Source organism: Monodelphis domestica, chromosome 1, assembly GCF_027887165.1.
Source record: "Monodelphis domestica isolate mMonDom1 chromosome 1, mMonDom1.pri, whole genome shotgun sequence".
Taxonomy (NCBI): Eukaryota; Metazoa; Chordata; class Mammalia; order Didelphimorphia; family Didelphidae; genus Monodelphis; species Monodelphis domestica.
In genome coordinates this window covers 14,511,217-14,527,918 of record NC_077227.1, presented here as the reverse complement: position 1 = coordinate 14,527,918, position 16,702 = coordinate 14,511,217, and the positions used below count along the sequence as shown (strand labels likewise).

Here is a 16,702-nt window from a genome sequence, read left to right as displayed (position 1 = left end):
AAGGGAGAATGTTGTAAATATATAATGACTCTTCAGCCACAAGTAAACCACATTTTAAAAATATCTTCATTTCTATAATAGAAAGTGAATTTGAATAACTTTCTTTTTCTCCCAAGTAAGCTAATTTACTGCTATAGCTTTATAATTTGGAGCTACTTTCAGTTATCACTCCTTGCCATCTAAATTCACATTTTATTAGCTATATTTTCATATGTATTAGTAGTTATTTCTTTCCTTAAATATTTATATGTATATATATGCAATAGATGTATAATTATTCACAAATAAATTGTGCTTTTAGGTTAAGTTCAGCACATTTTTAGGACATCTTGCACAAATTCTAGAGTCATTTTCTACATAAAGAGTGAGGTTTTTTTTAATTGTTACATTCCCTCTAAGCTCTTTCTATTCTCAGAATCATGAATGGAGAACAGTCATGAGGTTTACCTCATGGAATTAACCTTGAGAAGTAAAAATAATTAGACATGTATTCCTCAGCAGCTATAAAGTCCTGGTTACTGCCAAGGAGCTTAGCATCTAGATAGTAAGTATAAATAATCAGAATAGTTAACTACTGAATTGAGGGCATGATTAGTAATACAGAATAGTAAACATTTATCATAATTTTATTCTTCCTACCAAACCAACTTTTCTCAGTTATTTTTTTTAATTCCCCAAAGAGTCTTCATTGTCTAGTGGATAGAGGCTTGGTTCTAGAGTCAGGAATACCTGAGTTTCAATCTACCTTTGATTCATATGACCTTGGGCAGGATCTACATTGTTCTGTATTCCAGGCAATCAATTTGCTAAGATGACTTTCAGTGATTTGATATCTGATATATATTAGGGATACTGGGAGTACCCTACCTTGATTAAGTCACTAATCTAGAATACACACTAATATGTGCAAGCTCATTTATGTAAGCATAAACATCGTTTCTCTATAAATAAATAAGCACATATAATCACATTATTAATTAAATGGATATAAAGATGCATTTTGTACTTCTTTGCCATAGGCACTAAAATTGCTAGTTATGGCTCTTTCTTTTCTACAAATGAGATGATATTTAGGTAACTAAGAAAATGAAATGTATTAATAATGAAATGAGCATGAAGAATAGCCAATTGACCAAGCCCCATTGACATACCCATTATATAAAAAGAACTTGTTTGAAACTAGTATCTCCTTTAACATATCTACTGAATGGAATTCCTAGGGTAAATAATTAAAAAAAAAAACTGGTCAAGAGTTGCACCAGATGGTTAGCATGGGCAGTTTAGGATCAGCATTCCTGGAGAGAATATTCACATTGAAAACCTCATAGATCCTTTGAATGTTAGAGTGTAATGAATTTCAGATGGTAGAGATATTTTACTTAGAGTTCTAAGATTTCTTTTATTATCAAAAAGAGAAATGTCCATTGGGACAAGATTCACATCAACAACACTTAATAATATTATAATATCATGTAAGTAAGAGAAATTCCAGGATTTCTATTGATTTCATCATTCTCCGTGTTTCTGTAGTTGTCTGTGCATTGTATTTACTATTTATTATATTTTCAAAGGACAGAAGAATTTGCCTTGAATCTGTAAAAGTGTCCTAACATTATCTTTTACAGTGAGGCAATATGTTCAATGGTCTAAGGAAACCAGTCAATTCTCTGAAAAACAAATAATTTAATTTTAAAGAAGCCTGCAAATAAAAAATAATAAAGTTGATTTTTTTTCATTTTTCAACCATTATGTGGCCATGGTAAAAAAAAAAAAAACATTTTCTATTCCAACTCAAGTTCAGGAAATATACCCATGATGGCACAGCCTTCTTTTACTTTGATTCTATTTATTTAACCTCATTTCTCCCCCTAGTTGGAGGTTGTTGCTTTTGATGATGGGGAACCTGTGATGTCTGGAAGTGCTACAGTGAAAATTCTCGTCTTGCATCCTGGAGAAATCCCACGTTTCACACAGGAAGAATATAGGTATTTGCTTAATTACTATATTGAAGAGGGGTAGAAATTTAAACATAATCCAATGGTCACCAATTTGGGGATCTGTTGACAAACATTCATTAAGTTCCCCTTTATACTAGACTCTTCCCAAAGCCCTGAGTATACAAAGAAAAGGAGGGACAGCAGATCCCTGTTGTCAAGGAATTCTCAATCCAGTGGAAGTGCCAAAGTACAGACAACTATATAGAAACAACATACCTACAGATTAATTGGTTGGTAGTTTTAGAGAAGACATTAAAATTGAGGAAGATTAGGAAAGGCTTCTCGAAGAAGGTGGAACATTTATTGCAACTTTAATAAAGCCTGAGAAATTAAGAGGCAGAGACAAGGAGGCAAAGAGTTCTAGGCATGGTGAACAGCTAGAAAAAAATGCCCAAAGTCAGGAAATGGGATGTCGTGATCCAGGGAATGGCAAGAGACTGGTCTTACTGAATCATAAAGTCTATGAAGAAGAATAAGATAACAAATCTGGAAAGGTCGCACAGGATACAGTCATAAAAGAATTTAAAAGACCAGATGAATTTATATTTGATCCTAGAGGTAGAAGGATGAGAAACTTAAATATCCATATAAGAAAAACAAGGTGGATGAAGAATATCTACTATATAGTTTGTGACAAGAGCTTAGAGTTTGTGTGTGTGTGTGTATGTGTGTGTGTGTGTGTGTGTGTGTGTGTGTGTGTGTGTGCACTTAGCCAGAACCTATAGGACAAATTGATAAATTGGCTTCAGAATCTAAACTGATGGATAGGATGGATTGCTGTTTGGAAATTGCAAGGCTTATTTAATGTCCCTAAACTTCTCCCAGACATAGTCATCAACACCTTTGTATCCATATTGCAATAAGTCATGTAAAAATACATTCTCCAAAATGCTCAAAATAAATATCACTTACACAATAATGGAAAGAAGGACAAATGATATGAACAGATCAAAATAGTGGATGTCTTCAAAATCATGGTGAAGTTTTAACTTTAATAGCTTGACTTCTAAGCACCAGAATAAAGGATACCATCAGGAAACAGATTTACAATGATAAAATAATACCAAGAGATAGGATTTCCATAGTCTTTCAATTTTGAGGGCATTTTACAAATGCTAGCTAATTTATTCCTATGCACAACATTATGATATAAAAACATCTAGGTATCAGTGTATGAAGTGTTTGAATTAGAGTAAGGAGGACCTGATAGGGAAACCTACCCCAGATATGGACTAGCTATGTTACTGTAGAGAGCTTACTTAACATTAGTTCCTCGATTTCTATCTCTAAAATGGGGATAATAATAGAATTTATATGCAAGGATTCTTACGAGAGAAAAAGAAAACAAAAAGATGATGTATTTAAGGTAATTAGCAAACCTTGAAGCATTCTCTTTAAACAAATTATTGTTATAAATGAAATGACACTTAAAATCTATCAAGGAGTAAGAATTTTACAGAAGTTACTTATAATTTCCAGATGCAATAAATCATCCCAAATTGTATAGGAAATAAACTCAAAGCAAATCTTCTTTGGATGTGATAGAATTTTAAAAGCACTTACTGATCTTTTAAAAATTCTGTCTTGAAGTGGAAGAAATTCTAAAAGAATTCAGAGTATGTCAGATAAAATTGTTACCTCAGGAAAGAAGGCTGAGAAATCACGGGCTCCTTTTCATCCTACTTTCTCATGTCTAATCATTCTGAGGATGGCCTGTGCAGACATCCAGTGTGTCCTTGAGGAAAACTTGGGAAAGGAATAGGCAGGAGTTTTCTGGCAATTTTCTTTAGCAGAGAGTATCTTTATCACACAATTGACTGAACAGTGTACAGAATATAAATCCCACTGTAGCAATCATGTACTGATAGCAAAAAAGGGGCACTTGACTCAGCAAAGTAAAAATGCAGTCTTACGTTATTCAATCTAACCAGCTCTTATGCCAATGTTAATATCACAGAATATTCCCTGACATATGAGAACATTTAGTTAATTTGATTCAACTAATCAATTATCCATTGAAGATCATTGTGAAGAGAGGCATGAGACGTGGAGGAGGATGCCTCTCCCCAAGAGTTTGGAAGTGTCATGGAGGATTTCTGGAACAAACTTGAAATGGAAAGTTGAGATTTCCCAGTCATCCCTGTTTGAAGGTGACACTATAAGACTATATCAAGTCATTTAGTTCTATGGGGCATTTTTGATGAAGTCCTTGATAATTTAAATGAGATTGGGTTTTACCATTCAAATAGGACAAACAGAAGTGTTCTATACTTCCTTTACTAACAAGGTCATGATTATCATTATCAATCTTTATATTATATATATACATATATATATATGTATATATATAATTTTCCCATTAGAATGTAAGTTCCTCAAGGGAAAATACCGTTCCTCATTTGTCTTTGTGTCCAAAGTGCTTGACTCTGTTTCTGACATCGTAAGTGCTTAGTAAATCTTCATGGATTGGTTATTGAAGGAGTATCTGATTTTCCAGATTTTAATACAGAAAATTACACTGTATACTTTTAAATTAAAATTATACTTTTACTAATTTACAGAAGATAACTTATGTACATTTCCTTGGGAGGAGTCTTAAATTCGGGTTTCCATTATGTGAGGTAGCAGCTTTTAGTGGGTAATGAATATTTTAGTTGTGTCTAGACATGACCATTACACTGATTACTTATTTGATGAGTAAGTCTTCTAGGAACATAGAGGCCACATCTAATGAAGTTGACTTGGGCAGTGAGAGAGTTTGGAAAATTCCTGTCTCTAGTAGGTGACCACAAAAAGCCAGAAGTGATCAGATGCTGAGTCCTTCCATGGGCAGGACAGGGCCTGATGGGGGAGCTTTCAGACTCACTTGGTCCTGTCCCATATGGATATGGGAGACACTGTCTTGGCTGTGATCCTTCAGTAAAACTGCTTAAGGGAATAAAACCAAAAAATGTAAGAGAGATCCCTAGGTAAGCTTTGAAATCTAGAGAGTCATGCTCTTCTTTAACCAGATGGAAGGCAGAAAATAAAATAACCACCGAAGTCCTCCAAAGTAGAGATACACATCCTGGAATAACTTTCTTGATCTTCTGTATTATTTCTATCTTTTCTTTATTTCTCTCACAAAGCCTATTTCAACAGGGCTTAGTCTTGTGTCTACACCATAATTAGTGCTTACCAAATGTTTTCTCCCTGATTTACCTCTAAGACTAGCTCCAAAATGAACACAGGATATTTTCTTGTGCATTTTAGTGAAAAGAGTGTTGACTTTGTCATCAAGAAATATGGGTCCCTATTTCATGTCTGATCTTTCAAGTGCCACATTATGTTTCTGAGACTTAAATTTTCATCTGTAAAATAATAATAACTATTCTTGGGCCACCGAGCATCCACAACTATTTTAAAGAATGTGATATGGAAGACTTAAAGCTTTCTAGAAATGTGAGTTATTACTATTGTTACCCTTAAGAGGGTAGATATGATAGAATGTCAATGAACCATCAGGATTCTATCCCTCTAATACTTAAATGGATTAGATGTTCTTCAATTGGGAAGTCCTTTACAAGTGTAGCTTGTGACCCATCAAAGGTGTTCCCAGGGCAGCTGGGTAACTCAGTGGATTGAGACCCAGGCCTAAAGACAGAAAGCCCTAGGTTCAAATCTGGCCACAGATACTTCCCAGCTGTGTGATCCTGGGCAAGTCACCCAACCCCCATTGCCTAGCCCTTACCACTCTTCTGCTTTGGAACCAATACACAGTGTTGATTCCAAGATGGAAGGTAAGGGTTTAAAAAAATAAAAAGTAAAGGTGTTCCAGTCTATGCTTAGTTCTCTCGTGGATTAGCTAAAAGGGAATTCCTGTATTGGGCTTGAATCCATCTTCACTCTCTCATGACTTAGGAGTTATGCCAGTGAAACACATGGACTATCCATCAGTCCTGCCCCTTCCCCTTCATGAACCATTTCCTTCCCCTTTTTTCTTTTCTGCTGATACATTTCTAAATGAAATCCTTTATTTTATTACTGTTTCATCAAGCATGAACTTTGACTCTTTGTTTTAATGATTTGCAGCCTCATCTCTCCTACCATATGCCACTCTGTTGCCCTCAAGTTTGAAGATCATAGCATTCTAGATATCAAAGGCATATGGCACTCACATAGAATATTAGTATTAAAAAGATGGCCCATCCTCTTAGGTATACATTTAGGGTCATTAAATAACTCTACAATTTGCCAAAGTTGACAGTCTATTTTTTCTTCCTTTTTCATTCAGGGTCAAGTGACTTTATCCAAGAAATACACATATTGATAATGTAACTTACTAGATAGTCAGTCTGTATATCTTAGAATAGATAATGGGCATTCTTCATCTACTTGGTGCATGAAGCAATGAACTCAAGGCCTGTGACATCCTCAGAATGGGTTCATGATGCCACATTTGTAGCTGAAGGGCAATTTGAACTATGGTTCAAACACTGCCTCCCCAACATAGTGACATTATAGGTCAAATACATTAGCAAATATCTTCCAACAAAACCTTTATAGAATAAACTTGCCAATTCCTTTCTATGTCTTCCTTATCCCCTTCTATACTTTATTTTTATAGAGAAAGAGAGTGAGCTCCTTGAGGGTAGGAACTATCTTATGACTTTTCTAGCACAGTAGCTAATCTATCATAGGGGCTTAATAAATATTTATTGATTATTGACTATGATCCTACTGCTCAATTATCTAGTGCTAGAATTATCCAAAGTTTGACAACCTGTGCTGAAAACCTGGTTGCCCACATAATAATAATAAAAAGAAACCAGAAAAGATCAGAATCCAGATTAGAAGTGTTTTCAGGGGCATATATCCTCCCTTGGGTTATCATTTGTGGCATTTGCTATGGTAATGAACTACAAGGTAATTGATAAAAGTTTTTTTTTTCTTTTAAAATTCCCTTTCTCTCTGTCTTAAAACTGATATTAGTTCCAAGGCAGAACATTGGTAAGGACTAGACACTTAAGTCTAAGTGTCTTGCCCAGAGTCACATACCTAAGAAGTACCTGAAGATATATTTGAACCCAGGACCTCCCATCTCCAGGCCTGGTTTTCTATTACTGAGCCCTCGAGCAATCCTTGGAATAAAAGTTCTAATGTGCATTATTGAACTAGGGAGATTCCATGTCCATTCCACTTCTTGAGTTAGGGAAGTTAGAGAAATTAAAGAAGAAGAATAAACATTAAGCACATTACCATAGACTAAGATACCCCAGGAATTTGCCTTTTTTGCATCTTCCATTTCCAATTGGAAGTTGTTAGCTCCTTGGAGAAATTTTCTGGGTGCTGTGAATTTCAAAACTATTCAACCCTATTCAGATCATTCTTTAGAAGATGGGATTTAGGTATTTTCTGATCAATAACAATAGAGATACTTGGAATAACAGAGTCAGCCATCTTGCCAGGAAGATGGTTTTCCTTTTTCAGCACTTTTACATGTCACCCTTCACTTCCCAAACCAGTTAATTAGATTTTTGTAGATGAGGATCTTAGTGTCATGGATTTCGAATTGCCAAATAGCTTGAAAAATATTGCATTCATCCCTTCCCTTTGATTTACCGATGAAGAAACTCAAGCCTGGGGAAATACAGAGTTTTGCCCATGGTCATTCAGCTCTGCTTGCATTATATATGATCTTGAAATCAAGGTTTCTTCTTTCTTTAGAACATCCCTTTTCGCCCACAGTACCATGATAGCTCTCCAACATCACATTCCAACTGAAAGTGCTACTGCAACTATATTTTCCTTTCTGACATAAGGAAAGGATTAGATTTGCCCTTCATAGAACAATCAGAGCAGAGGGGAAGCTCCTCTAAAAGCACTTTAGATGAGGGGCCTGCCATAGGTAGAAGATAATGCTTGTCTCCCTTTCAAATCCTTTGGCTCTCTCAGGTAGTCAATTAATAAATATTTGATGAATGTCTACTGTATACCAGGCACTCTGCTAAGTGTTGAGGATACAAAAAGGGGGAAAAATCTGCTCTTGAAGAGTTCACATTCTAATGAAATCTCTTATCTTTCTCCTTCACAAAATGTTCCACAAACTAATCATGATTCTGGACACATATGCTTGGCATCGAAAATATTACTCTCAAACATCTGGCGCTTTGAATTCTGGAGCTCTGACCTTCCAAAATGTATGTTATGTTTGAAAATGCACTTCTTTTATCCATATATCTATATAACATCAAAGAATATAAATCTTCATTTACAAATTACACCTGGCACATAGAGACCTCTACAATCTGTCTCCCACTTGCCTTCCTAACATTTTTTTCTCACCTTCTCCCCCTTAATACATACTCTATTTCATTCAAACTGTCCTGTAATCATTACTAGTCTAGTTCACATTTCCTGACTCTGGGCCTTTATATGGCCTGTGTCCCTTTCATGGAATGAGCAGCCCTTTTATTTCTACCCAATAGAATACCTGGAGCCCTTTAAAGCATACTCAAGATCTACCTTCTGTGGCAAACCTCCTATACTCCCTCCCCCCAGTTGTTAATGCTATCATCTTCCTGAAGCCACTTTGTTTATGCCTGAATCCCTTTACCTGGCAACATACTTCCAGCTCATAGATACAAAGACTATCTCACGTTTGCCATTCTTTTCCCAGGTTCTGAAATACTGCCTACCATTGAAGGAAATCTTGGGAAATATTAGTTCAAGGTGCTTAGAAAAAGAACAAGGATATCAGAATTTGAATATGAATTTCTCCAAATTCAAAGTACATTTCTGATTTTTTTTCTTGCTACATTATAAAATATTCATATTGGTATCTTAGTATAGGATTGTTTGGACAACTGGTGCTTCAATGAATAGAATGCTGAACTTGGGGTCAGGAAGAACTGAATTAAAATCTTGTTTCAGACACTTATTTACTGTATAGCCAAGAGCAAATATATTAACTTTTTAGCCTCTATTTCCTTGTTTGCAAAATAACAAGTGTAATATCACTTACTTTGTTGGAAATTTGTACAAACTGAATTAAATTATATATATAATGAATTTGTAGAGCCCTTTAAGGGTTGCAGACTGTGCAACCCTTAAAGGACTCTACAAATTTATTTTTAACCTACATGTCAGCAGGATTTCCCATCGCAAATCTTTCTGAGTTTGGATACCTTATACTAGACTTTGTAGTTTGTGGATAATTAATTTCTCCAGGTTTTTTTCTGAAATGTTTAATAGGCTTGATCAAAAAAGAAGACTATCACAGTGCAAATGAGATTTATGAACTGTAAATTAGCTTTCTTCAGGTCATCAGAATGATTTCAGCATTGCCCACTCATTTTTGGTGTCATTCTCATCACACAGTCTTCACTCAGGCAGAAAAATGGAGACCATTATCTCTTCTGAAAATGGAAACCTCTTATATCCTGATCTACTAACATTTACCTGATTTTTGGATTCTGACAATATTCTGCCATTTTCTTTCTCTTCCATCCTAAAAGAACAAAACCACTCATATCCAGTATATGATAAATGACCCATCCTGGAGCTTAGTGTTTACTAAAGAAATCAGATGACTTGGATTCCCATGAAGAACTTGTGATAAAAAACAATTAGCAGTCTATTTGACCTACAAATGGGTAGCAACCTAAAAGAGAGTCTAATGTTTCCTCTTTCCTTATTATACATACTTAATTATGTTTTAGCTTAGCCTGTTAAAATGTGCCTTTCCTTTGTAGTCCTGGTCCACTGCAAAAAAGATGCATGGTCTCTAACTCATCAACCAATTTCATAGGTGTTATCTTTAATTCCATGAAACAAAAGCAATTTCTTCAAGTAGAATGTGTCTCCCACAGTACTCATTTTCTCCTGTCTTAGAATTTTAAGACGTTCTTTCAATATTGTGATAATGAACACTAGAAGAAGTAATCTTTTTTAACCTTCCTTCAATCCATCCAAATAATGGTGAAATGGATTTTATAATTATGGGGAAATTATTTTTTTTCTTAATTTTAATACACTCTAAAATAGTGTCAAAGGGAAGAGATTAGTTTTAAGGCTCCAAATTTAAAGTAGTCTCCAAATGTGAAGGCATTTACATCTAATAAATATTATTTCTTGAGCACCAATATTTCCTACAAAATGTAGGCCTAACTGATATAACTTTGATTTTATTTCCAAATTCTTTGATACACTTCCCCCTCATTCTATTTTAGAGAGTTATCCTGTTCAAGAAATATATCTTAATTAGAAAAGAGAAAAAAAATCAATATATTAAAAAATCCAATAAATACATCAACACCCCCCCCGAAAATATATCGAAGGTATCATACCCATGAAAATACTATTTCTTTAGAATAGTGAGGTACATGATTTTTGAAGGTTACTCATATCTGTCCTTTGGAATCATGAGTTTTCTTGGTAATATATCATTCAATTGTGTTGCTTTTGTAGTCATCATTCCTTACATTTATAAATCAATAGTTATTTTCATGGATTTTTTCTGTTTGTTTCTGCTTATTTCACCCTTTAACAGGTTGCGTAGATCTATTCATGTTTCTCTGTATTTATCATAGTTGTTTCTGGTAGTACAGTAATATTCTATCATTCTAGCTTTATCATCTCTTACTAATTTATTTCATTTCCAACTTCTTTTATATAAAAATATTACCATTTTCAAAATTTGGTGACTACGTGTACTTTCTTTTTATTAATGACCTTTTTAGGACCATAAGTCTAATAGCAGAACTCCTAATTATAGGATAATTGCTTAATCCACTTAATTCCAATTGTTTTCAAATGATTTTACTGATACCCAGGCTCTAACAATAATGCACTAATGTGCCTATATCTCACAATCCCTCCAATATTGATTATTTCCATCCTTTTACACATTTGCCAATTTGCAGTATATGAAGTAAAATCTTAAGGTTGTTTTGATTAGCTTCACTCTTATTAATACTGATTTAGCAAGTCATTTGTTAAGGTTATTAGTTGTTTATATTTGTTTTCTTTTGAGCATTATTTGTTTATATACTTTTACCTCTTATCTATTGGGGACATTATATATATTTTTTCCTTCATACTTGTCCTTTTCCCACCTTAAGTTGATTGTATTCTTATTGATGCAGAATTTTTTTTTAATTTCATTTAATTCAATGTATCTATTTTGTCTTTTGCAATTACTTCTATATAATTTGGTTCAGAACACTTCCATTATCCATAACTTAGGCAATATATAATCCCTTCACCCTCTAAAATTTTATAATATAATCTTTAAGGTTAAGGTTCATATATCCATTTAGAATGTATTGATAAAGAATGTATATATAAAATGTTGGTATAAGCTTATTATTGTCAGACTGCTGTCTAATTTTCCCAGTAGTTTTTTCTCATAGAAAGAATTATTTCCTAAGGGATTTATTTTTTCTCATTTATCAAATACTACATTATAGAGTTCTATAGTTTTTCTCTTGTCTAATCTACTCTGTTAAACTACTTCTCTATTTTTAAGCCAGTGGCAAAAGGTTACATGACTATGGATTTTTAGTGTTGTTTGAGTTGAGGGAGTACTATTTATTGTTTATTTCCCTTTCTCATTCTTTCTTTACTCAGATTCATTGGGAATTCTTCTTGTTTATATCCATTGAATGTGGTACTTACTTTTGGTTTTAGATTATTTTTAATGGTATTAAAAAGTTTCCATTATGATTATACTTTGTTATATTTTAGCCTCCATGAGGGCTACACATATCAAAATTTATCAAAATAATCATGTGATTTTAGCTATTTTTTCTATAATGTGATGAATTGTGTTAATTATTTTCTTAGTGTTAATTCATCCTTGCTTCCCTTACATAAATCTATCTTTATTATGATGAATGATGTCTTGGATAAATTGCTATTTATATATTGAATGGGATTTTTTTTAATTTTTGCATCAATTTAAAAAAAATATTGTTAATTTATAATCCTCCACTTTTTGCTTTTCTTTTCCTAGATTAGGTTTTAAAAATATAGTTGACTCATAAAAGCCTTTATATAATATTTTCTCAATTTTGAAAATAATTTTCTGGTATTAGTATTAATACTTATTCCTTAAATATTTTATATCATTTTCTTGTAAATACATCAGGATCATGAGTTCTTGATTCCTCTAAAATATATATACCTTGTAGCTCCTCTGTAATTCAATGTATTTTCTTTTCTGAGATTAAATTATTAAAGATCTCCATTTGGTCTCCTAAGATTTAGTGCATTTGTATGTTAAGGTATTGCTCTATTTCTTTTATGATCTCAGTTTTGTCAGCATAAAATCATTCAGAGTAGGTTCCGACAATACTTTGCTTGATCAGTTGCTGTTTTTCTTTTTCTGGCTTCTTTGTAATCAGATTGTCTGAATGGTTATAATTTATGTTAATATTTTTCAAAACCAACTTTGAGTTTTGTTTATCATCTCTAAATCCTTTTTTTTTCAACTCTTTTAACTAGCATCACCATTTTTTCATTTTTATTTGGGATTTGGTTTCTTTCTATTTTGTAATTGCATGTTCAATTCATTATTCTCCATTTTCTCTAGTTTTAGTGAATACTTGTAGGGATACAGTTTCCTCCAGAGGACTCTGTTACTTGTATCTTTTCAACTTCCATTAGTTGTTTCATCATTGTCTTTTCTTTACACATGATTATAAATTCTATCTATGATTTGTTCTTTGACCAAATATATTGCCATCTCTTTATTCAGTCACTATTCAGACACCATTTGTGTCTTTTGTGCTCCAAAATTCATTACTATTTTCATTATGTTCTAGTCTACAAAGGACATGTTTATTATGCTTATCTTTTTAATACATGACTCTTATTATGCAAGTTTCATGTGGCACAAAACAATATGCACATTATATAGTCCCATTTTAAAAGATATAGACGTCTTCTTAGTTTTAGTTTCTCCGAGGATTTTCAATTCATAATTTCCCTCTCTTTTAGATTTCTCCAAATTAAAGAAAGTTTATTAAAGCCCCCTGATAATACGTTTTTTATTGTTATGTCTTCTTGCCATTTAGTTAAATTTTCCTTTATTAATTCAGGTGCTAAGTCATTTGGAATATGTACACTTAATATTGGTATAGTTTTGTTGACTGTGACTCTTTTCAACATACTGTTGCTACAATGACTTAACTTTTTGCATACAAATTTTATATAACAGACTCTTGATATGTCTCCTGGAAAGAGAAAATCTCTAGTCCTCCATATTCTTATTATCACATGACCCAGAAATCGGATTTCATCATTTTAAATGGTAGCAGTCTAGATTTTTGCACATGTCTGTTGAAGGCCATTTCCTCAGATAATTAAATCTTGAGTTTGATGCAGACCTTCCTAATCTTGTTAAACTAAGAAGGAAGGAGAAATGTAGTTTCCAAGACCTGATTCTATTATTCCAAGTATCTCTTTTGTTATTGATCAGGAGATAGCTAAATCTGATCTTGTAAGAATGGTCTGATTAGGGGGGAATAGTTTTGAAATTCACATGCTAAATGGTGGTGGTGGTGGTGATGCTGCTGCTGCTGCTGCTGCTGCTGCTGCTGCTGCTGCTGCTGCTGCTGCTGCTGCTGCTGCTGCTGCTGCTGCTGCTGCTGATGGTGATGATGATGATGATGATGATGATGATGATGATGATGATGATAAATAATACCAATCTTACAATTTGGAAAACTCAAATAAGAGAACATATGTGAACCATTTTATAAACCTTAACTTGATATTGAAATGTTAAAATGAGAATGAGAATGCTAAGATGATGGGATTATGAGGCATTGGAAGATTTTATGATTGGAAAGCAACTTAGAGGTTGTCAAGTCCAAGCCTTTAATTTTTTCAGACACTTACCTTCCATTGAATAATAAATACTGTGTCTTGGTTCCAAGACAGAAGAGTCATAAGGGCTAGGCAATAGAGGTCAAGTGATTTGCCCATAGTCAACTATTTAGTAAGTTTGTGAGATCAGATTTGAACCCATAACCTCATGTCTCTAGGCCTGACTCAATTCACTGAGCCATTTAATTTCCTCAACAAACATTTAATTTTTAAAGAAGATGAAACAAAGGCCAGCAGAGATTAAATGCTCAGGCTCACACAAATAGCAAATACCTCAGTGGGATTCAAACTCAAGTATATCTGACGCAAAGGCCAGAATATTGTCCACTATGCAATACTACTTTATAGAAATTTGATGGGAACTAGTGACTATCCCTGTGACATGGTAGCTGAATTGTTAACTAGAAACTTAAAGTCTATGATTCACATATGGAAGATTTTCCTTAAACTTTCAGAGCTTAAGATTTTATTCAATAGGGAATTATGCAGCAGATGATTGATATAATACTCAGGTGGAGTAGGTTGGCCAATGAGACCAGTGAACTAGTCAGAAGCAATCTTATTATTTTAAGCTGTTATTCCCAAAGTAAGTCAAAGTTCCATATAATCTGAGGTGGGGATAACAGAATATCAGGTTCAAGCAGTCTGGTAAAATTCCAAAGAATTCAAGATTTAGAGCTAGGATGAAATTTGGTGTCTATTTAACCCAACTCCTTTTACAAAGGAGGAAACCAAGGGCAATTGTAGCAAAGTGATTTACCAAAGGCCTGCAGGCACTGGGTAATAATTAGACTATGATCCCATTCTCTCTTATAGCAAATCTGATATTCATTCCCCAAATAACACTTTTTTGTGCACAATTTTTTAATCACAAAAATAATTTAGAAAATAAATATAAATGTAACTCTTGTCACAACACCTCAATCATTGGTTACTTTAAAATAAGTATAAAGGACACATTTGAATTTAATTATATTATAATCCTCTCCATTTTATCATAATTCAGTTAAATTCAACAAGCATTGAATAATAATCTGGCATTATGTTTAGCAATAGAATTAAAATTAAATACAAATAAAAATGCCTTCAATGAGTTCACTTTCTAAGGTCCTTTATCTAATACTTAATACCTCTCCAGACCACTTCATATATATTTATGCTCCAGGATTTCCACCATTTAATAGTTAATCTGTCAAAGATAATAAGTTCTCTTTCTTTCCCTTCTTTTTTTGTCCTCTATATTGTGAACCCTTCAATTCATCAATATCATTGTGTCTGGGTTCCTAAATGGAACTCTTATTTTCACTTTTGATATGGAGATTTCATTCTACTATAGAATTATTTGTATACTTTGCACAAGGTCATTTTTTTTTCTGATACTCTTGATGAACCTGTGATCCCACTGATGTGGTAACTCTTTACTCTGGTATAGATAGCAACATATCCACACCATCACATTCTTTGAAATTCTAATGTGTACTCTATGGTTTTTGGAGATATTTCTTGGATTCTTTCATATATTTCCTGGATACCTGTTAAAGCATTAGGTAGTTCATGTGGCCCTTCCTGCCCAAAATATAAATACTTGATCTTCTATCTCCATGTATTTCCTTTTATTTTTTAAACCTTACTTTTCATCTTAGAATCAATACAATGATGTGTATTGGTTCTGAGGCAAAAGAGCAATAAGGGCTAGGCAATGGGAGTCAAGTGATTTGCCCAGGGTCATATAGCTAGGAAGTGTCTGAAGTCAAATTTGAACCCAGGATCTCTTGTTTCTAGTCTTAGCTTTCAATCCATTGAGCCACCCAGCTGCCATTCCATGATCTTTCACTGTTTTTTCCCCTTTCATATCTGACTCAACATCCCTTTGATTTCTCTAGAATCAACTCCAACACTGTTTTGCATGTCTCAGAAGTCACTTTTACATTCTGCTTGAAGGTTACTTACCTGTTTACATTTTTGTATCAGATATTATTTAAGATTTACCTATTATTATATCATTAATGCAGGGAGCTTTTTGGTAATGGAGCTCTACCAATATATCTGAAACAAGCTCTACAATTTATAATCTAGATTCCTAAGAGGTTAAGAGACTTTCTAAGGATCACAGAGCCAGAATTTGTCAGAAGTAGTACTTGAACTGAGATCTTCTTGGTGATGAGGGCAGCTTTCTTACTTATGCTTCATGTCTTGTGGATCATCTATGCATATAAAATTTTTATATGTGCCTTCTCTCAATCATATTAAAGCTCCTTAAAGAAAAGGACAATTTTGTTCCCTTTGCATTCTTTATTTATGTAGAGGTGAATGTAACATAAGGGCTTAGGAAATGCTGATTGATTGATTAAAACTGTACCCCTCCATTAATTACTGAATACAAGGCATTCTTTGTAATCCAATTCATCCTATGTTCACCCACTGCATATCTCCCTTTTATGTGTTGGTCCATCAGAAAGGTCAGTTTATTTCCATTTAGGTGAAAGGTTTTTGACCCCCATGGTATTAATAGCCTGAAATATTTTGGTGTCTACTACAAATATAATGGCAGTTTTAAAAAACAATTTTCTTGAATTTCTTGGAAAATTGCTGAATTGTTTCCATAGATAAAGTGAGCAAATAGATTTCCATGAATCAACCATGACCAAAATATCAAAGTCTTAAATGGAAATCTAAATATCAGATGTTTTTTGAGAATAGGTTGAGTTCATCATGCCCAGTGAGGTAGAGTTCCAAAGAAGGATGTTTGACATTTACCTGAGAATGATGGACTGAGACACTTATGAAAACAGGAGTTCACTTGTCATCAGTTGTAGAGGTAAATATCATGGAAA

The 16,702-nt window shown here is 33.6% G+C and overlaps 1 protein-coding gene across 2 annotated transcripts in view; it reads left to right on the top strand.

The window, feature by feature from the left end:
* Window positions 1–16,702, top strand: part of PCDH15 (protocadherin related 15) — a 1,570,906-nt gene that overhangs the window by 1,408,045 nt on the left and 146,159 nt on the right. For both annotated transcript variants that reach the window (XM_056795634.1, XM_056795629.1), the window contains one exon: window positions 1,873–1,985. In XM_056795634.1, the coding sequence (XP_056651612.1) occupies window positions 1,873–1,985 (113 nt within the window). The remainder of the gene's footprint in view (window positions 1–1,872; window positions 1,986–16,702) is intronic.